The sequence below is a fragment of the Toxorhynchites rutilus genome, chromosome 2 (assembly GCF_029784135.1).
Source record: "Toxorhynchites rutilus septentrionalis strain SRP chromosome 2, ASM2978413v1, whole genome shotgun sequence".
Taxonomy (NCBI): domain Eukaryota; kingdom Metazoa; phylum Arthropoda; class Insecta; order Diptera; family Culicidae; genus Toxorhynchites; species Toxorhynchites rutilus.
In genome coordinates, this window is record NC_073745.1 from 120,246,492 (window position 1) to 120,269,484 (window position 22,993).

General features: G+C 39.0%; 1 protein-coding gene across 4 annotated transcripts in view; it reads left to right on the forward strand.

The window, feature by feature from the left end:
- LOC129764879 (carboxypeptidase N subunit 2-like) overlaps nt 1–21,536 on the forward strand; it is a 322,005-nt gene extending 300,469 nt beyond the window's left edge. For all 4 annotated transcript variants that reach the window (XM_055764433.1, XM_055764432.1, XM_055764434.1 and 1 more), the window contains 3 exons: nt 2,183–3,281; nt 10,495–10,655; nt 13,752–21,536. In XM_055764433.1, the coding sequence (XP_055620408.1) occupies nt 2,475–3,281; nt 10,495–10,655; nt 13,752–14,574 (1,791 nt within the window). In that variant the 5' untranslated portion in view covers nt 2,183–2,474 and the 3' untranslated portion in view covers nt 14,575–21,536. The remainder of the gene's footprint in view (nt 1–2,182; nt 3,282–10,494; nt 10,656–13,751) is intronic.
- Nucleotides 21,537–22,993: the final 1,457 nt, after the last annotated feature.

A 22,993-nucleotide genomic window follows, 5' to 3' on the forward strand; every position in this document is an offset into this window, starting at 1 on the left:
AAACTGCGATTGTTTTTCATTGAAACTTGGTACTTATGATTATCATGTGACCAATTCAAATTACGACTGATTTTTTTAAAAGGCTTATTCAAAACAATTGATCTTTCTTTCAAAAAATCGTAACTCAAAACCTAGATGACTGATTAAAATATGATAATTGTCAAAGTTGTTGGAAAATTAACTATTCAGCAAAAATAACATTTTAAATTCATTGTTATATTATGTTAAAAATGTTAACGCACATGTTAAAAAATCTAACTCAAAAATCGAATTGAATATTAAAAATCATATCAAAACACTAACCCTTTGATATATTTTATAATGTTTTTATTGGGAACCCCTTTCAATTTAACAAATTTTGACGTACACTGGTGCCGTGGAAAACTCTTGGTGACTCACCAAAATAAGGAAAATTTCTAAAATTTCAATACACATCGCTTGTTTCGGTGTGGCGCTTCACTGACACGAGTCTTAGAAAACATTTGAAAAAAATAACAATTTAATACTGAAGTAAAATGTATGAAAGATGTGTTCCGATGAACAACTGCATTATCTGTATTGTTGTTATGTTTAATCGCATTGAAACAGTTTATTCTTATTATTTTTGTATTTTTTGTTTATGTTTCGTCGGTTTATTTCCGCCACGATCAGGCCAATATTCGACACCAGGAAGGCAACTCCTGTATTCAATCTATCCGATTCAACAGGTTATGAGCCAGAGCAACTGCTCTACTTACTTTCCGAAGGCCTAACCAGAGATATTTCGCCTCAGGAAATCCCAATGACGCCAAAATTACAATGATTCTTTTCTTGAAAAAGTATTTGTAAGTCGATTCTGTATTGCCAATTCTCTCTAACCATCTGAATATCGCTAGAAATAACTCTTTTTAAAAACCATCATTACTTATAATGAATGTTTTTTTATTAATTCGATTATTTTTACAGGCTCAGTTACTTAAGTTTAAAGGAGCCGAATTCTTAAACTCATTCTCAGCTGTATTTTACAATGTGGAATATAGGTCAGAACCTCATCTATCGGATACTATAGCAAACTTAAATTGGAAGAAAAATTTGATGAATAGAAATCGATCAAGTCACTTACACTTCTTGCATTCTAAGCCCCTCATATATAAAAAAAAATTCTTACATCTATGGTTAGTAAGGTGGAAAACCGATTACTCGCGGTGTACTTGAGTTTAGAAGGACATATTTTTAGGAGAAGGATGAGATATGAGGAAATTGTAACAATGTTGATGAACACTCAATTATTAAATCTGTTCGTATATCTATAGTGTATTTATGTTTCAACTTATTCTACTGTTTACAGCAAGGGGACGAATCGGGGGTCTCCGTAGCCACATTGGTTGCGCGTTCGCTTAGTAAGCGATCGATCGTGAGTTCAAAACTCAGGGCCCTCATTGACCATCTTTGTGTTGTTACAGAATAGCTACGTCCACGCAACAATCATCAGCGATGGAGATCGATCCACGGTCGAAATAAGATCGATTCATCCATACAACTGCTCTGCTCTGCCAGACACATCGGGCTACTGTTCTATAAATAACTCAACAATGATCAATCAACTGTCTCCGCTGTCCGGTGGTCCAACTGGATAATGGAAGAACAGAAAGAATACCCTTACGCCTAAATGGCTACTGTGTGAATGTACCATATGTAATGGTATAGAAGGAATACTGGCGAATGGCAACTGTGTAATGTGCTAATTATAGATATGATAACCATGTGACATGTACACGATTAAAATTCGGCTCTGTTACAGCTAAAATGCTAATGAGCCTTTAAATAAATAAATGGGATAAAAAAAGGGGACGAATTACCCGCAAGTGAATGTTCTATTTTAATAAGTATTATAGAATGAAACCTAACAGCAATTAACAATTATCAAATATTCCATATGAAATTTCAATGTATGAAGAAGATTATTTTGCGATAATCGTATCTAAATCCGTGGTCTGCTTATTTTTTCTTATGATTGATTGATTCTATGGTACCCGACTATTTCTGGTGATATTTCTTGAAGAAGCATCATGGTAATGGTAATGAATTTGATTGATTCAAAGTACAAAAATCTAACAGCTCTATACTTCTACTACCTGTCACTGTCACGTGTTTATAATTAATTCCAATCCTCTTTTCTCTGTCTACTTTTTCCCCGCAACAGATTGCTGTCATCATGAGATCTTTGCTGTGGTCACATTTGGTGTGAGCCGCGACGCGGAGGAAAGTGCAAAGACGCATCTGCCGCCAGTTATCACCGAAACATTTCAACCGCTGACGGATGACGATGACCATTGTCGCCTGGTGTCAACCGACTAAGACGTTCACCCCACGCACCGAAAGTCACTGCCGCGTCGTCGTTACAGTTTTTAATTAAAACTTCATTTCACTCACCAAAATACACAACCATACACACACACACACGCACGTTAGCGGGTGAGGCAGAAAGTCACAAAATGACGACGAGATTACGACCGGCGGCCGCCAGCTGTCGGATTATCATCTACTCGACAACGCTCATCCTGTTGGTATTTCTGCGGCAAGTGTACTCGTTCTGTCCGTCGATATGCACGTGCGAGGTGGACCCGAATGTGCGCACGTGGTGTGTCGGTGCCGGTCTGGATGTGGTACCGATTCAGCTCAATCCGGAAGTTCGGTTCATCAACCTCACATCGAACGATATTACCAATTTTCATTTCACACTAAGTTTCTACCACAAGCTGGAGGTTCTGGATATCTCATTCAACAAGATTGAAACGCTGGGTTCGAGGAATTTCGAAACGCAGGAGAATCTGAGAATGTTAAATCTGAGTGACAACGCGATTGTAAGCGTTCCAAAGGATGCCTTTAGGGGCTTGAAGAGATTGCAGATACTGAAAATGTGCAACAATCGGATAGAGAGCATCCATCCGACGGCTTTCCTAGATTTGCGGAATTTAATCGAGCTTGACTTCTCCAACAATGCCATAATCTCGCTGGACCACGGAGTACTCCGGCATCTGTATTCGTTGGAGACCCTATCTTTCCAAAACAATCAATTACTGGAGGTGCCCTACGATCACAATCTCGAGCATCTTTCGCGCCTCCAATCGCTCGATCTGTCCGTCAATTTGATCAAGTTTATCGCCAACGATAGTTTCGTCAACCTTCGCGAATTGCGGACACTTAAGCTGGGCGGTAACGTCCTTACCGAGCTGGATTACGGTGCATTCCACGGAATGAGTGCACTTCGATCCCTCGACCTCGCTGACAATAATTTTACAGTAAGTATACATACTCCGCTACTGCTGATGCAGCTCGGTGAAATCTATTATTTACTCCTGCCTCCCAATCCCCCTCCCCCCATTAAAACCGCGCATTAAGGGCAGCTTAAGTGCTCTAAAACAATTGCGTGCATAATTTACCTGCAGTTCGGGCCGCGTTTGCTCGTAACTAACACTATTTGGCGGATGCACGTAACAATCATAAAATATTCAAATTCATATCATTTACATAAATCATTTTCGAATAATTACACCGCCAACGAGTGAGATGTTGGACACGAACTAGGGAGAGAGAGAGAGAGAGAGAGAATACGTGTGTTCGTTGCATACCAACAATTGGCCACGTAACGCGGGAACATTATTTAGCTTTTCGGTGCTAGGAGGCCTGCTGCCCATTGCCTCCCAAAAGGTAGTAAGCCGTCTGACGGAAGTCCTGGGCAGCATGCAGCAATGGCGGGACTATTAGTTCACTCTACTGCACTGGCTCGCGGGTAGGTATGTGTCCTAATGAACATTCCGTTGAACATGACAACAAACAGCGAGCGTCAAGCGAGCCCCACAGTGGAAAAATTGCCTGTGAAATTAGGTATTTTTATTCGAATTGCTCATTTAGTGGCATTTTTTCACATGACTTTGGCACTCGATAAGGTTTTTAGTTTGCAGTTTTATATGATTTCGAATTCGTATTCTTATTCGAAACAGAAATAGCAGTTTTCTTACCACAATTACAGAACCCTCATATTTTTGTTCCCAAACAGATAAACAGAGAAACACTAATTTAAATTTGACAGAAATCTTGCCCGTAGCCGAAGCTTCATAAGATGGTTGGCCCTATAAACCGAAATAAGGAGTGTAACGAAAAGTAGTTATTTTCTAGCGTGTATCCAACTCTCCTTCAAATTTTTAATGTAGTTTACAAGATGCTGAGAATTGAATTGGATTTTCAAGATCATGAAATACACAGTTTTATAATGACTACAGAGATAAAGGTGTGCTCCGAATTTCAGATCAATCGGTCAACAGGAAGGGGGTTAAATTTCTATTATTGTAGGACAGCGCCACATACAAAGTTACAAAGTTATCCGCGTACATACAAACGGATCATATAATCGAGTCCGTCCTGTATACCGAAGAGATTTATGGTCACCGGATCGAAAACCTTTGCTCCATACTAGGCCTTTTAACACATTGCGGACCGCTCACGAGATTCCTCGTGTTTCGCGTTCCGTCTGTTACGGATCACGAAATAACCCATGTTTTCTACACTTGAAGGTTGAATCGTTGGTTTGCCAAGAATCTGCGAATCTGCGATGGCTCGCCTTCGTCTCATCCACATCGAAGGAAACGATCTAATTCGTGGAATCCGAACAAATGAAGCGTTCAAGTTTGCCTCAAAACGTGCGTTCCATAATATGTTAACATACTCTTTTGCAACTCCTTCAATGAGAAATTTAATCGTTAACTTTTGATCCGTCCGGATTAAATATCATTTTCTGAATGTGCTTTTCATTCCGGACATAGATTTGCGAAATACATATTGATTTTTGACATTATAAGACACTCGGCATCAATTTTTTTTTTCTAAAACCTCGATTTTCGGTGATTTTTGGGTTTTTTTTAAACTCAAATTTTAACGTTTGTGACACCAGTAAATGAAGTCCGAATGGGCTAATATTTTTCATACGGTATATTATCGTGCAAATCAAAATTTCGTAGCAAGTTCCGAATGAAAAATCGAGATAACTATTTTTGTTAACAGGTAGGCACTATATTTGGCACTTTGTCTGAATTGACCCAATAGTAGCAATCAGTCACATTAATTCAACATGCAAAAAATGTTATGGTTTTGGCATGATATAGAATGTAATCAAAAAGTGTCCGGATAAAAAAAGCGTCCGGATTCAAAAGCATTACTGTACCACATCTTTTTGAAGGCCGAGAGTTTAGTTTCAATTGTTGTTTTTGTAGTTGCTGGAGGCTTCAAACTCGAAGAGTTCATTTGCCTCTAGTTTAAGTTTTCAAATCTGTCTTTTCAAGCGTCTCTAACTCAAAACATCATCACCGTCACTGACGATAAAGCAAGCTGCGGGGGCTCATGTACTTAATCGGGAGAATTTCGCATACATTTGGGCACATCGCTAGGTGTTCAGTGTTCAGTTGCTAATCGTTGATTAGGGTGGTATTGAATGAATGAGGGTTGTCCCATATCAAATTACATCACGAAAGATGATCCATGATGATGCTTCATCAGCATCTGAGTGTGCAGTTTCCGGCCCCGTGACAATCCCACCGTATTTTGCCGTTCGTCACGATTTGGAGCCTTCTGCAATTTGTATACATGCAGTCCCTCCCGGTCCATGGCTCTCTGAACGAAAGACTTGGACAGACACAACCTTTTGGCTACATTCCTAACCGGAGTATTGGGATTTCGCTTAAACGCTTTCACGACACGCTTGTGATCCTGATCACTAATAGAGCATCCATTCTGACCGCATTTCTTCTTCCGTTCGATGCTCAGAGTTTCATAGTAACGTTGATTCACACCACCGTTGACTGCACGATTCCGAGTTGTTTTCCGGTGTCTCGATGAGAGAGTTGAGGATTTTCCAGTGCTTTTTCCGTGATGCAATTTGATGTGGGACACCCTTTATGGTTGATTTAAAAAAAAAACGGTTTCGCGAGAACAATACACAAACTGGCTATAAGTCGTATTACTGTTTCGCAACTTAAATTACACTCTGTAGAATCGCTTACCTGAATTAGGACTCATCACATGCTAAGAATACAATCGATTGTCCAACAATGGAGGTTGATCTTTCACTATCAGTTCTACAGAATTAGATAAATTGAGACTCCTGAAGCAGTTTCTGCTGAGAAGTTCTAAAGTTTAAAGTTCATTCGCCTGGGCAACGTGTTATATGACAATTAGAAAGTAAGAAACAATTCGTACAAAGCCTTGAAAAAGACCATTCGAAAATTTGTTAAGGCATGACTCGACCCTCGTACAAAATAGCTGGAACATTCACAATAGGTGTGTGCCACTAGTCAAATGTATTGACATCACCAACAACGATTACTCTCTTACTCTTCATACTTACTCGAGGGCAAAAGGGTGAGCTTCCAAAATCTGCATGAGAGGGAGATCAGTACGGCCTGCACTCCCAGAGCACTCATCAGGGCTCGGCAAAGTCATATTCAACCTTCGTATCGTATTCAATTGGAAATGAGTTTTGGCTTCTTCCATCAATTTCTCCGTCAACATGACTCAACAGTCATTCGGGCGTTTAGTTGCTATCTCATTCTACGACTCGACTATCTCATTTCATTCTTCCCCGTCAAATGGACTTCCATGCATAGTGAAGTGACTCCCCCAAAAATGAATTCGTTTTTCTCTCTCATATATCACGTATGCATGTATCGACGTTTGAGTTCAACGTGATTTGACATACTACATGTGAGCTGGTTTTTTTTACGGTACACGAAAATCACTCACACATATAAAATAGCGTACAGTTTTGTGTTCAGGAACACTGACAAATTTGTGAATTTTGTTGATATAAACCCGTTTTTGTGTATGTTTTTTTTTCACAGAAATGAACTAGGAGACAAAGTGAACTAATTTTTTTAGAACTCCTCCCAAACTGCACGCTATTTACTAATACTAACGCGAGTATCTTCATAGCATACCTGATAACCATCTAAGTTCGTTGGTTTAAGTTCACGGTAGGCAAACAATGAAGTCGTCCATTAATGGTGTAACTACTTTTTTTCATCAGAAATCAAGTTTTCGTTTCACTTTATATGGACGTAAAAATAAGATTGTGTATGCGAGTAGATTCGAGGAAGGGAGGTAGAAATGTATGTTGGAAAATGGAAAAACGTCTCCAAGTTGTCTAATTTAACGACATTGTCCGTGAGCTGAATTATGAAATTATTTGTTCTTGCAGTCTTCGAAATGTTATAGAATTTGACGCGCCCTGGTTGGTTGTATCGTTCTGTTCTACGGTGTTTTTGAAAAGTATTATTACCATTTAGTTCGCAATACTAATAAACAGAACTAACATCAAATTTTTTGTATCATGAAATAAAATTTGGTTTAATGATCAAAATATTTATAGGTAATTTAACTGGTGCTCCCGTGGTCGAGTGGTTAGTGTCAAACCTAACATGCCGGGGGTTCGGGTTCGATTCCCGTTCGGGTCGGGAAAATTTTTCCTCATAGAAATTTCCTCCGTCTTGCACTGCGGTCACGCGTATTCTAGAACATGCAACTCAAAATGCATTCAAGGCGTGTTATTTGTCATAGAAATTCCAACTAAGTTCTAATGAAAATGACGCAAGTAATACTACGTTGAGACGGCGAAGTTCCTCTAGGAACGTTAGTGCCATTCAAGAAGAAGAAGAAGAAGAAGAAGAAGAAGAAGAAGAAGAAGAAGAAGAAGAAGCTAATTTAACTATAAGACTCCTAATATAATGAAATTCCTTCCGACTCCGACTCCGAGACTTCGAGTCCAACTCCATAGCCCTGAATTTCTGGGCATCGGAAAATTTGCAGAAGAAAATCGCTCTTAACTGGAAAAGTCAAAGGGTGTCGTTTTTATACCGATTTCCCCTACAAAAGTTTTACACTCCTAAGGTGAAGGTGCAGGAAGCCACAAAAGGCTGCCACAATGGCGCTCACTCCTTTCATCCCCCTTCCTCATCCCTCACCCGATATTCAATCATTTCGCGCAACAGTGTGTAGAAAATTATCGTTTTCACACACTTCCCATCATGTAACATCAACTAAACTCTAAACGATATTAAAAATCTACAAGATATTAAATTTTCATCTGCCGTCACAATGTATAAGGAAGAAACTTCGAGCTAGTGCTCTGAAAGTTAACATGAAAATCAATAGAATAAAATTGTGTTAATTTCAATACAATTATTATTTTTACGTTTAATGGGTTTATATCTATTTAGCAACTTCAACATTGGTTAAGAAAATTGTATTGCATAACTCGGAACACTACCACGACTGCCTCTGCTGTCAAAAATAATAAACGGAAAAGTATTACATTCAATCAAAATGCCTCGGCCAAAGAAGAGAAGGGTTCAAGCTCTCCAACGTGAATATGTGAAAAAATACGAAGGAAAATAATATTATACCAAAAGATCCCCAATTCGCATGTGTTATAAATTTGCTCATGTTACGCTCGCGTATAATCAGAATTTTACTTTGCGAATGAAGTAAAATTCTGATTATATATACATTATATACACCTTCCATACATATTTATATTTGCGATTGTTCATTGTTTTTTAAATGTACTCTAAGACTCGTGTCAGTGAAGTGCCACACAGACTGATAAATGAATTGATCTATTTACGTATCAAAACCAAAACAAACGATGTGCTTTGCTCTTCTCTCACAAACACTATTTCCCCATGCAAATACGTAGTTTTACCTATACTACAGTGGCTTCGTTCTACCTTCACCTTAAAAACAACACATAACGTGACACCAAGGTGCTTTTATTTATGCACTAGCTGACCCGGCAAAATTCGTCCCGCCTAAAACTTATTTATCGTTATAAAATTCACGTTCTCTTACTAAGCGCACGTTAATGGGTCCAACCGCAGAGCTGTTCATTGATTGATTGATTCTAGTACTTTTACAAGAACTGGTCATTAGAATATCAGATTATTTTCAGACACAATTTTCATTCAAGATTTTTCAGCCGCTTGTAAATAACATGTTTCTCCGTTACATGGAAAAAATGTTTGATACAGAAAATATGATAGAATAAAGACAGCCCTAAATCGAACAATTCATTCCTCGAGTTTTGCTCTTATCAACACATTCGGCGATTCATTTTTATTTATATAGATAGAAGAAGATATAGGAGTGCTTTTTATTACATTTAAATCCACGCTTGTCTCTATGTAATTGTAGAACATATGAGAATTGAATTTTCCGAATTTTCCCTTTTCCTTCAGAGTTTTCCGAAAATTTTCAATTGTCATATTTGGTTGGAATATGTTTAGTTGAAATATGTGTAATATTTTCATGGAACCCCGCACTATTCCAGAGGAGGGAGAGGTGTCATATTACCATAGAAACATTTCTCGTACCTAAAAACCATCACGTTTATCTCCATTCGCTTGATTAGTGCTCGAATTATGCAGAAGTTTGTGCTTCATTTGTATGGCAGCCCCCTTGCCTTTAAAGTGGGGGTAGGTGTGTCGAATCACCATAAAAACATTTATTGCTCCCTATAACCTCCCTACAACCATATGCAAATTTTGGTTCAATTTACTTGATTAGTTCTAAAGTTTGCCCTTAGAGAGGGGGAGGAGTGTCTGATCACCATAGAAACGATTCGTGCCCTCTAAAACCTTCAAATGCCAAATTTAGCTCCTTGATTAGTTTTCGAGTTACGCAGAAATTTATGCTTCATTTGTATGGCAGCCCCCCTCCCCCCTTTAAAAGGGAGAGGAGTGTCTGTTCACCATAAAAAAGTTTCATGTCCCCTAAAACCTTCACATGCCAAATTCGGTTTTATTGTTTGATTAGTTCTTGAGTTATGGAGAAATTTGTGCCTCATTTGTATGGCTGCCACCCGTTACAGAGGAGGGAGGGGTCTCAAATGGAATCTATCAGAGGAACCTTCCCCGACCCCAAAAACCCCTACATACCTATTTTCATGTCGGTTGATTCAGTAATTTCCGAGTCCATAAGAATCAGACAGACAGACAGACAAACAGAAATCCATTTTTATAGATATAGATTTGCCGCTGTAACACAACAAAATGCATATTTTCTGTCAACTCTAGTTTGGGTTTATGAACAATTCGTTTTAACATAAACAACAAACATAACATAAGAAAGTTCAATAGATATTTTATTCAAATAATTCTTCTTCCGAGGAATGAGGAATAACTTCAAAAATAAACAGAATTTCTCTACGTGAACCAAACTCATTCCGAATTAGAACAGCAATAGGTCATCGGGAATGACGGAAATTCCCACTGTGATAGTAAATCATTCGCAGCGATAGTGTGGAAAATGTTTAATTAATAAATAATATATACAACCGCGGACTACATTTGTGATTTGTGTGTTATCCTTTCTTCCCCTCCAGAATCCCTCCCTATTCTATTCACCCTTAGCGAACGTTGAACGTTCGCACAAAATTATATCATCAAATTAATGTGTACACATTTCCAGGTCGTGCCAACACTGCAATTATCAAAGTTGTGTAATTTAACGTATTTATCGCTGAGCGGAAATTATTTCGAAACACTACCGACTGTGGCATTCCTAAATCTGTTCCAGCTACGACAGCTCCACCTGGACCGCCTCGACGGCCTGGAGCGGATAGATGTTAGGTAAGATTAAACCATTTGACGGGTCGGTAATTATTTGAAAATTGAAATTGATTTTGTATCGCGCACCAAACAAATTGTAGCATTGAGCGAATATTTCCGGTGTATCATTTTATTGTTCTGCAGAGAAAATAGATGAATAATTTTTCAATTTCAATTTGTCACGTTTTGCCATCAACCCAAAAACCGAACTCATTCGCTATTAGTTTCGTACTTTTTCTTTTTCCGGAGAAGAAAAATTAAGCAAGCTAGGAATTTTTCGTCCCCAACGAAGGACGGAGCTGAGCAAGAGACTGGTTGGTAACCACGGTCAGTGTCACTTTTTTCTCAGTACTTAAAAAATATGAAAGAGAGATAGGTCAGATGCTGGCACAAAAGGCGACGATATATCTTCATTTGTGTCATTTTGCTTCTCTCCTGGGTTTGCAGGTTGCTTGCAGAAGAAAACCTCGGTGAAAATGGTTGTGCTGTGGTTGGCGTGCAAAAATAATAATAACAGTGTGGATACATTTTCAGCTGTAGCCAAGGTGTACACGTACGTACCACCAACGGGGAGAGCTAACAATCAACCAAATTTTCACGGCACTTTCACGGGGAAATACTGAAATGAAATTAAGCTGAAAAGTGGTGCAGAAATGTACCATCAGAGTAAAAAATGCTCCAATTGAAAACCGCATCCTTGTGCGCAGGATATTGATTTGTTTATCGATGAATTAGTAGCTTCATGTTATGGCCAACAGGAAGCATACACTATACAACCGTGGAAATTAATCAGAAAATGACATACCAGCTTGATCAAAAAGTTCCCGGATTTTACATCGATACCGATATTGTCCCTGTCTCGAAGTCAAAACAAACAAAGTCTTAGCTGCTACAAGTTAAAATTTTTTTGAACAAGTTTAGTGATCGAACGGGAGTCGAACCCGAACCCCCGGCATGATAATGTGGGACGCTAACCACTCGGTCACGGGAGCACATTGGAGTCTGACTTGGAAGTCCCAAGTCACGCACTGTCCGTACGTTGTTCAATTGGAACATTTGCTTCCTACCAACACCAGATATCTTCACGCTCAATCGCTTGGATGTCTTCTCGTGTCTGCTGATTGTTGCGGCCCAACTCAGGAACAGATTGTCCGGTTCACCCTCAATGCCCATTTGTGCTGCGATCCCTTCTTCGAGGAACGTTGTTGACGAACCATCATCCAAGAACGCGAAGATTTCAACTTGATTTCCATCCCCGTACAGCGTCACAGGCGAGTACCGAGACAGCGAAAATTATTTTGTGTGGTGATGATTGTTGTGATCGGTCTCGCTAAACCTGTATGCTTCGGACGCGTCATTCCGGGCACCGACATGAAAGTGTTGAACGTCGCCAGGTTGACGTGAGTGAAAGCTTGTTTGAAGGTCTCCAACTGTATCTTCAGTGTGGTTGACAGTTTATCGACCAAAACGAAGTAAATTAGTGTTGACGACATTGTGCTTCATGTGTTCGTGACGGCTTCGTGCATCCAATGGGACTTCGGCTTCGTGCACCCGATGGGGCGTCCACATTACATAACGAACCGAATATGCCGCCTGGTACAGGCCGATCGGCATCATTCGGCATAATGTGGACGCGCCTTTACTGTTCTGAGTGTTCTTTGATTTTGATTTTGATTTTGGGAGCGTTGAAACTGTAATTTTGTCAATAGATACACAAAAACTTCTTGAATATTTTTTAAATAAGTTGAGATTTTCAGTATCGCTCTAGAGAGTGATCAATGAATAGTATAAGTTAATACTTAGAGTTAATATGAAAAACTGATCCAATAAGCGTTTTATTACTTCGTGATACGTTCGCATTCAGTGAAATCATTCATTCATTGGCACTTGTCAGTGCTAAAAAGTACTTCTACTAAGGGTGCTCAGACTCTGTTTGACCGGAGCCAAATATTTGACACTTTTTGGCAGATAAAATTTGATCGACGAGTACTGATCAGATATATCCGACACAAAACACAACAAGCAAATATTCAGTTATTGGATACCTAAAATATTTTTTCTGTCTGTCGGTCAAATCTGTCGGTACACGATTAGGTTACCTTAAATATATCAGTCTAATTTTTTTCATGTTCGATGTTTGTCATTGTTTGCCACTGTTGATAATTGAAGAGTTTAAAACAAAATAGTGTTTGTACAAATATAATCCGGACAAGGATGTGGTGTTTTGAGTGGACCTTGCCTCCGCCCACTACGCGAAGAAGTCGCTGGAAGAGATGAACCGCTTGTAGATAGTTGTTCCGAACGTCCCCCAGCTGCGTTCTATCGAGAATTGCTGGGCAGACCTGAAGCGAAGGGTCTTCTCCAACTATTTCGTGGCAAAAATGGAGGAGGAACTTATAAATAAAGCCAGGAAAGTTCCACCGAACTGCCGGAAGGTCGCCCGACAGAGTGTCGAAATATTTTTGTAATACGGTCAATAAAATTGTGTTTTATGGGAAGAAATTTGTCTTATTAAATTATAATTTGTAGTTTTTTTATCATCATCCGAAATTTGTCCATTTTTGAATACAAGCGTTAAAGAGTTTCGTTCTTAAATATCTCTACTGTTTGTTCTCGTCGACTATAATCTCGTAGTCCTTCGTTAACAATGTCCTGGACACTACCCTTTTTTGTGGCCTGCGATACCATGACCTAGACGTGTTTGTGGTCCCCATGAAAAAAGGTTGAGTACCTCTGGTCTAGACAGTAATATCTCAATACTGATTTCATATACGGCGGGCTTGCTTGATACGAAGTACGAGTGTAAAATCACTTAGGAGTGTCCATAGAGTGTTGTATAAAAACAACGTCTGGAGGAGAGTACTTGTGTTTTTTTTTCTATTACAAGAACACATTGTTGTTTTTATGCGTTGGAAAGGTAGATAGCAGTGGTTACCACAGAGTTGTACACAATTTTATGTCCATAAACCAATATGAGTATTCAAGAGGGAGATTCATTTAAGTTCTCTTTATGATTCAACCATCAAATATCATGTTGTTTTTTCGCAATTACCTTATGAACATTTCTACTTTTTTGCTTTTCACTTTTTTATTCTCGTTTCCTGTGTCTCCCCACAGAGCTTTCGTGGACAACACAAACCTGCACACACTGACGCTGGACGACAATCCATCATTCGCCAGCCTGCCACTGCGACTGTTCCACGGCAATCCACACCTGGTGGAAATATCAATGCGTCGCAACGCGCTGATACGCCTCGATGCGGTGCAGTTCCCACTGGATCGACTCCATCGGCTACGGTTGGCCGAGAATCCACTGGTGTGCAACTGCTCCCTGCTCTGGTTGCGACGGTTGACCGAGGAAGGTGACCCGGACGATGAGTTCCAGCTGACATCCGCTGCCCTAACAAGCAGCGCTAGGGCTACGAATGACGCCGATGTTTCCTCCCAACCACTGGTCATCGATCGGGATGAGATAGGCTGTGACCTGTACGAGGACGGACGGAAGATCCGTAGAACCCTGAAAACAATGACCGATTCGGACCTGAACTGTCCAACCCACGTCGTGACGGTGATCAGTGCGATATTCAGCATGCTCCTGCTTCTGGCCACCGGTGCCAGTGTGCTCTATTTCTTCCGACTCTCAAAACGGCGGAAAAAGCTGCTGCACGAGGGGAAAATCGTAAACGATTTAATTGTGCCACAAAAAGTAGATAAGTTAGAATTAGAACGCTATCTGGCCCAGCAGAGTATGGCGAGCGAGTACCGACCACTGCGGGGTGGTCCCTGGGAGGTTACACCGATGCTGAAGGAGGACCAGTTCCACTACGGTAGCGTGATCCATGAGCCTGATCACTACGAGAGCTTCGAGTACTACCAACAGCATCCCCCACAGCAGCAGCAGAAACGAACCCTCTCGAGGCCGCACATTGTGTACGTATGACTCTAGACCGGTCGGAGGATCCGTAGTAGCTGCAGTGGTGGTAGTAAAAATCTCGTCAGCAACAGTGTGCGGCCGCTTCTCGTTGATAGCGCTGTTTGAGATTTTGATTTTTTTTTTTTTCTGCTTTCTTTTTCCTTTCCATCTACTGGGAAAAAGGTATTCGAGCTACGGGCTGGAAGGTGAGGCAAATTAAGTCGCTGTAAAAATTTACATTAGAACATCCCCAAACAAATATGCGTATGCGTGTTTTTTCTTCTCTCTCGTATCTGTCTGATACATGTAAATAGAAAGGAATGTGAATAGGCCAGGAGCAAAAAATCCAGTCAAGGAAACGTATCCAGCAGAAGCGAGTAGAAAGTAATGAAGATATGAATATTTACAGGAGCTGGGATTAAATTATATTTAATATTAAGCAGAGGGGGGAGTGAAACCAGTAGAAATGACGATAAATCTGATTAATGAGAACGCACTGAAACCGATTGAAAGCAGCGAAGGCTTTGGAGCTGTAGGCGAGGTTTCTTGTTCCTTGGGATGGTAACTGCTGCGGATGATGAACGGATTTGCTGGAGGAAAATGATTATGCAAAAAACTGAATGCCTGTGGTTGTAGCTTTGAGTGAATAAGACTGCATACTCAATGGATTGAATGCGTTCGTTTGCAGTTTTAATTCAGTTTTTTTCCGGTGAAAACGATTCCAGGGTAATAAGGCTCGCCGGATGGATTATACGAGTACTAGAAAGAAGTCCATGCTAGTGGAAAATTTTCCAAACAATTTTTGTCTTCTTTTTTGCTTTCAATCTTGCAAACATAATTAATTGCATCATTTTTTAATTGAAAAAAGATGCAACATTTTTTTTGTTGTGTCTCATGTTACACAAATTCGCATAAAAAAATCATTCCTATAAGATTATTCATGTGCTGTACGGACAACTACGTAAGCTACTAAATGTAAGGAATTCTTCGGAATATATAGTATTTCAACAGTTTTTTTTTTGGTTTTTGTTCTCGAGAGGTTAGCGTCGCACCTATCATACCGGGGATTTTGGTTCTGTCATTCCCGTTCTGACCGAGGAATTTCTCATGAACAGAATTTCTTCCGATTTGATTTGTGGTCACGCGTATCCGTTTGAACTAATGGCTACATGGGTTTAATTTGATATGTTGATCATCTAAATCGATCAAGTAGTTCAAAAGCTATGAATTATTGAATATAAGTAATTTTTGAAAAATAGGGGAAAAATTGATTTTACGAATCACTCTAGAAATGAAATTGGCACACTAATGAAAAAAATTAAAATAATGCGGGTCAAATATTTTGCGATGAGAAACAAAGTTACTATTTTTTTCGAAAATCTTAGATCCTCTACTTCGGTTTGGCATGGAACGGTTGCATATCTACAGATTTTTATAACTTTTTGGGTCCAAGAATCTGTATTTACAGATTACAGATTTTTTTTTAATCGTTTGAATAAAAAAAGATGGTCCTTACTGGGATCCGTCATTAACCGTCATTACTAAGAGAAGTTCAATCATAACCGAAACCACACAGAAAAACGAACTTTGATTCATTTGAACGACTCAATGATGCTGCGGATTACTGATCTAAGAATGTATATAAAGTACCAGGATCAGATTTAGGAGATTTCAAACAGCATCTGAAGAAGCCACAATATATCTATAAATTTTCAAAAAAGCTGTTTCTTTTATTTTATGAAGCATTATATTTTTACAACAGTGTATATGCTTGCTGGCTCTAGATGGATACCATCAACATCTCGCCAAATCAATTATAACCAGTCTTCAGAATGCAACGCGGTGCAGATGTGTAACAAGGTTATTGTAATCAGTTGAGCTCTCACTCCTTGTATACACATGCGCTCTGGCGAATGAGCATGCTCCGAAACACAGATCAAAGTTTCGCTGTCAGCACCGTTTTTGTACCGAGTTGAGCACTGTGCTTTGCGATGTGTTTTGCGCCGTGTTTAGCACCGTATTTCTATACCTGTTTTACACCGCGCTTCAATCTGATATTGGCTTTCTCTGTTGAGTTATTTTTTTTTCACACAAGCGTTTACGGTTGGTATGTAGGCGTGCTGTTGTTTTTATGCTTTGCTTAGAGCGAGTGAAAACAAAACAGGCGCTAGAATTTGATGCGTGTGTATACAAGGTGAGAAGCGATGTTAAGTATCTGAGTTCTGCGCTGTGTTCATTCGGCGTTCTCGTGTTTAAAATTCAGAACACTTCGTACCAAGAGAAAATATGAGTTTGTTATGAACTCGCGCTGGTGAAAATTGAACTCGAGTGCAGCGTATGTTTTGTGAAGACCAATTATAACTATGCCAAATAATGATATTATCGTTAAGATTATGCTCTATAATCGGACCAATAAGTTCAATAAAAATATCAATACAGATTTTCTGAGAAAAAAAACCAAGATAAAAAGTTTTTTTTTTCAGTCAAAAAATACAGATTTTTTACTGTGACAACCCGCTTGTCTCCAGGGTAGCAAAATCTCAGACTCATTTTACTGACAGCACAAGATATTGAGACAACATGAAATTCAATCACCAATGCCTCTACAGTTCATGACAAATGAACCAAACTTAATTACATTAACAAACTTAAACATTTGTTTTTTTGAATCACACAGTGGAAGGGAACAAAATTCCATTCAGAGAAATATCATCTCACTAACACCGCGTCAGATGTTTATACGCGTGTTCGTATGTATGCTCTCCTGGTTTGTTTCCAGCCCGGTCCGGTTTTTGTGCCGCTTATTGCACACAAATCGATGAGCAACGGCACGGTTTATGGTTTTATGACCAACGAAAATTTCACCAGGATGTAATGAAAGGTGATATTTACGACTTAAGCATTCACTGACATCGAGAATGAACTTATAGTTCTGTCGATGGAACGAAAATTATATTGAAACAAACGTGATGGTGAGCCAGCAGTCAAATCCTTATAGGCACCGTAATAGAAAGAAGTGAAGAGTGTCGGTGGAGATATTTTGCACTGACAAAATTTGCTTTTCGATTTCAATATGTTCTTTCGAAATTTTACATCCATGCTTGTCACTCAGAATAAATTCAAGATGAACAACTATCGAGATGCCTTTTGAGTTTTTATTGTAAGTGAGGGCATGCGGATTATGTATGAAATATCTTCGCATTGGACACCTCGGTTCCTTTCGCTTGCCTTAATCCATTTCCAATAACTTTTCCGCACAAATGGAGCAAATCAGGGTTGTCAAAATATACAGATTATTCTGTATTTCTACAGATTTTCCAATTTGTCTAAATCTAAATAAATCAATCAATGAACGTTAAAATAAATAATAAAAACTGTTCGTGCCCATGAACGCATCCTGTTGAAGACAGTTCGACTTTTATTGTTGTTGTGAGGTTGAGAACCATGGTCGCAAATATTCGGTGGCGGTTCTTCTGCTCAATTCCAGGATTGAAATTTTGGGGATGTTTGAAATGGACCTTGTTCTTCAAATATTTACAAAGAACGAAATGGATTAAATGGGCATATCTATGCAGCATATTGATGGCTGCAAATCGTGAAATAACGTGGCCAGGAAACTTCGTGCGCAATAACTCGATTGTTTAGCAACTTGTATGGAATTGAAATGAAGATCGTTCGTATCCATATTCTCGAATTCAGAACACAAAAAATGGTTCATCATGTCTCTGTATCGTGTTCCATTGCACAATGGTCCAGGAGATGCATTTGAGTGGAAATTAGCATTTAGAGCTCGACAGTTATTCTCTAGACAAAAACTGTCTTCGACAAAGTTGTTACATATTATAGAGCGCTCATTTTTAGGTTGCCAAAAATAGGTTGACCAACATTTTCGATGAAATAAAAAACCTAACTTTCTTATCTTTATAGATAGAGATAAACATAGCTAGACAATATTGTAGCCCAAATTATTTTAATCAACTTTGTAGAACAAAGCTTCTTACTATCTTTTAATAAAATCGATTGTGTGCTTTTTTCTTAAGTTGCATTAGGGTGACCATGGAAAAGCGGGTTTTTTGCTTCTTCTTGAATGGCGTTAACGTTCCCTGTGGAACTTTTGCCGTCTCAACGTATTCATTAACTAGCGTCGTTCATTAATACTTGGTTGAGATTTCTATGCCGAATAACACGCCTTGAATGTACTGTAAAGTGGCAAGCTCTAGAATACGCGTGACCACAGTGCAAGCCGGAAGAATTTTCTTTGACGAAAAATCCCCCAACCAGAACGGGAATCGAACCCGAACACCCGGCATGATAGTGTGGGACGCTAACCACTCGGCCACGGGTGCACATAAAATTTGCTGGGTTTTTTGCTCTAACTTCTATATTTAGAATTCTACATCGAAGCTGTCTTGATATAACTTTTAGAGCTTATCAAGACCAACATTTTGCGGTACAGAACTTGTCAATATCCTAATCCTACTCAAAGTTATTGATGGTTTTTCACCTAAAAACTAATGATTTCAATTTTAATTTACTCAAACATGAAAAATAACATAGTTTTGAAAATCATATATTATGTAGAGTGAACTCTGCTCTTTGAAATGCCACCAATAAACTTTGTTTATGTTTGCCCCAGAAAGAATGGCAAGCAATTGAAGAGAGCGTATTTTATGGTAAGAAATATCAATAACATTGAGTGAAGTTGAGATATTGACAAGTTCTGCATCGAAAAATGTTTGTATCATGTTATAAAAGTCTTTCGAAGACAGTTTCTATGAAGAATTTGAAATATAAATGTTAGAGCAAAAAAAACAGTTTTTTTAATGGTGACCCTAACGCAACTTAGGAAAAGGCGCTATATCGGTTATTTCAAGAGATAGAAAAAACTTTGTTCTTCAAAGATGTCTCAAATAACAAATAACAAATAACTACAAAATTGTCGAACTATATTTACCTCTATCCATAGAGATAAGAAAGTAAGATTTTTTATTGCATCGAAAATGTTGGTCACCCTATTTTTGGAAATATGAAAATGAGCACTATATTATATATTACAACTTTGTCGAAGACAGTTTTTGTCTAGAGAATAACTGTCGAACTCAAAATGCTAACTTCCACGCCGCGGGACAGTCCCGCATTTCAACTAAATGTCCCGCGTAAGATTCCGTCCCGCGAAACGTCCCGCATTTGGCAAAAGAAACGAAAATATCAATCTATTTCAATATCACAATTTGATCATGTTGATTTTCTTAAATGGATGAACTTCAAAAAAAACCTTTTATTTGGCAGACTGTTCGAGAGCGCTTCTAATGCATCCAAAGGTTAATACGTTGAGCTGGTTTCATCACACCGACAGTGGGCTTTTTGTTTAGAGAGTGTCAACTGGAAGCGACAGCAACAAAGTTGGAAAATTATTTTTATAAAAGTCCCCTATTGATCCGCAGGGACTAACGTGAGTCAGACGAAAAGTTCATCTTTGGTCCCCTAGCTCGGTCAGGGCTTAACATCTTAAATAAGCCGTAGGAACTAGTGTATACTAGACAGGAAGAGGCAGAAATGTTTGATGAAGTATCGTAAATGAAGCGCTAGGCGGTCTTACGGAAGTTGGCCGGAACCTCAACCATGGCCGATGAAAAGATGTATATCGGCGTGTTATTTTACCTTTTCGTGGCTCTGGTGGCCGTCGGTTTCTCTATTTTGGCCATTCGCCCAAAAGTTTTCTATTGGTAGCAGCTGGGGAATGTTGGGAAGGTTGATGGTCTTATTGACAATGTTTATCTCTAGCCGATCCATCCTCCAGTGATCTTTTGGCATAATGGGCTGATCCCAGGTTCGGCATAAAGACCTCATCACCTTCCCAACTCCGGCAAGTACATCGTACTATATATCTCCCCGTTCACCATATGACTCGGAAGAAGAGCGGCTTGGACATTCCCTTCACGTCTGTCAGAGAAGGACCTTCTTCAAGAACTTGATGTGGATGATATATTCGACGTCATCGCTTACCTGGGGAACGTAAAGTATCCGGTCCCTTGCCATTCGTTGAATTCTAGCATCAAGTACGTCTCGTCTTTCATTATGAGCACGGAAAAAGTTTTTCACTTCTTTCGCCGGAAAGAAGTTTTTCACCAACACCTCAAGCTACTCCTTCTGGGTGATTGCCTGCTGCTCAGATACGGCCGGTCTCGTCTGACGCTTCCACATAAAAATGTCCATTTTGGCCACATTCTTCTTCACCGTTTGATTCGATCTCCCGGCTTAAGGAGCGGCAAAGAGATGATATTTTAAATACCAGATCGGCTATATCTGGCGGACACAAAGTGCCTCAGGATGTATAACTCCTTCACTGTGGGGTGGAGCTTGCAGTATGGAAAAATCATCAAGTTGCTTGACAGTGCTGCTGCAGCGAATCAGCAGGATGAATAATTTTTGTTGTCGACTTAATAAACGTAAGATTTAAAGAAAATTTGTTCATATAAATTGTCTTTCATCGCCATCCGAAATTAGTCCATTTTTCGAATGAATACGTTAACACTAAAATCGATGAAAAATGAATTGGAATTTTCGAGCATTTCATTCGGTAATTTGAAGAAAATTGTAGAATTTGTATCGTGCTTGCTAAGCGTAAGTGCTCTGATTGAGACAGTGATTTTTGAGCGTAAACAAAATCTAAACCTACGAAAAATCACAACTGCTCTGACCATCTGGTCACTTTAACTTAAATGCATCTCCTGTACCATTGTGCATTGACCGTAACATTATTCTAAGCATCGGTATCGAAAACTAATGATCCAATGACACCTCTTCCCCAGAAAATAGCAATTTCACCAGTCTTTACTATGAAAAAATTATCATTGTTATTGCTTTTGCATCATATTTAGCTGAATTCAATTAATAAAACATAAACGAAACTCAAAGTAAAAATAGAGAACAAGTATGAATGCTCGAGTCCGAGAAATAATAAATCACGCAATAAAAGCAAAAAAAAATAAATAAAAGAATCAATGTTTAGAGTGGCCTCCTGAAGCTTCAATGACCTGTTGAATATATTTGGGCGACCATATTCTGGAGGTGCTGAAGGTCGATTTCGTTCCACGCCTTCTGGAGAGCTGTATGATAAGTGTCCTTATTAGTGACACCATCTTTCATCATTCTATTGTCGAGTATGGCCAACAGATTCTCAATCGGGTTGAGATAAAGACTTTGTGGTAGCCATTCAAGGGGTTTTATTTCGAGACAACAACAATCGACTTTCACGTGCCAACTAAAACAACACTTTGTTTATATCGCGTCAACTGAATCACTGAAAGTTGTAATTATTATCGCATAACCCTAGCTGTCGTAACATGTGGAAACGAGGGGTTACTGAAAGGTTTTGAATGATTTCAATATTATTTTTGGGGGGTAAGCTTTTATTTTGTCATCTCATATTTGCACACTCTTAAGAAGTAATGTTAGGTAGTAAACAAAATCTAACAAAAATGACTTACTAGAAAGTGTAATAGTTGATTTACAATTCCAATAACGGTAGTAGTTTTTATGAAATAGTCCAAAAATTGAGAAAAGTTTTTAAATATGCATAGAAGCATTTTTCTGCCTATCAAGAACAAATTCCTGATCCTTATTTATTTTCAATTTCAAATTTTTCTTTCTCATATTCATAACAAAAAGATTTAATATTCTTTTGAACTGAAACCGTTTTTATTCTTTTTTATAATTTCCCCGTCGATTGAAAGATTAAGATCCCTCTCATATTTCCAATACAGTAATGAACACGCACTAACGACAATGGAAAACGTAATAAATGAAAGGATATGAAAACCACACACCAAACTGCTCTCCAAGGAAATTTAGCTAAAATAAGCCGCATCCCTCCCGAAATCCACAAAGGCAAACACAAACCGTGAGATGATACATCGGGCGTAAGACGTTGGATCTTTTTCGAGCTCTCTTCTTGTTCTTCTTCGTCGTTCGGCTTTACTTTCATTTCATTTTACTTTCAATTCAGCGCAGTTCTTCCGGCCGAATGTCCCACCAGTGTGTACGCAATTTCATTCCCACCGCTCGTGGCTCGTTATAAAGATTAAGGGAGGCACACAGGAAAAACACCAGCAAATTTCCGCTTTACTCTGCTGATGCTATTTTTTATGTACTCAAATCCATTCGTTATAACTTTTTTCCCACCCCCTGCGCTCGCTGTCAATATATCTAGAGGGTGTGAAAGGGGGACAGGATTCTGAAGGGTGCGTAATGAGTTTGTGGTCTGTGTTGGGTACAATCTGTTTGTTGTTCACCAAACATCTGACATGTGATCAAACATTGATTATTTGAGGCTTCTGAATTTGCATCCAAGTTTATCTGCATCAAGGTTTCATCCTTGCATTGCCATCCCAAGAAAAAAATCTTCTGCTGCTACGACGCATAGTATAAATAAAATGCACCGGAA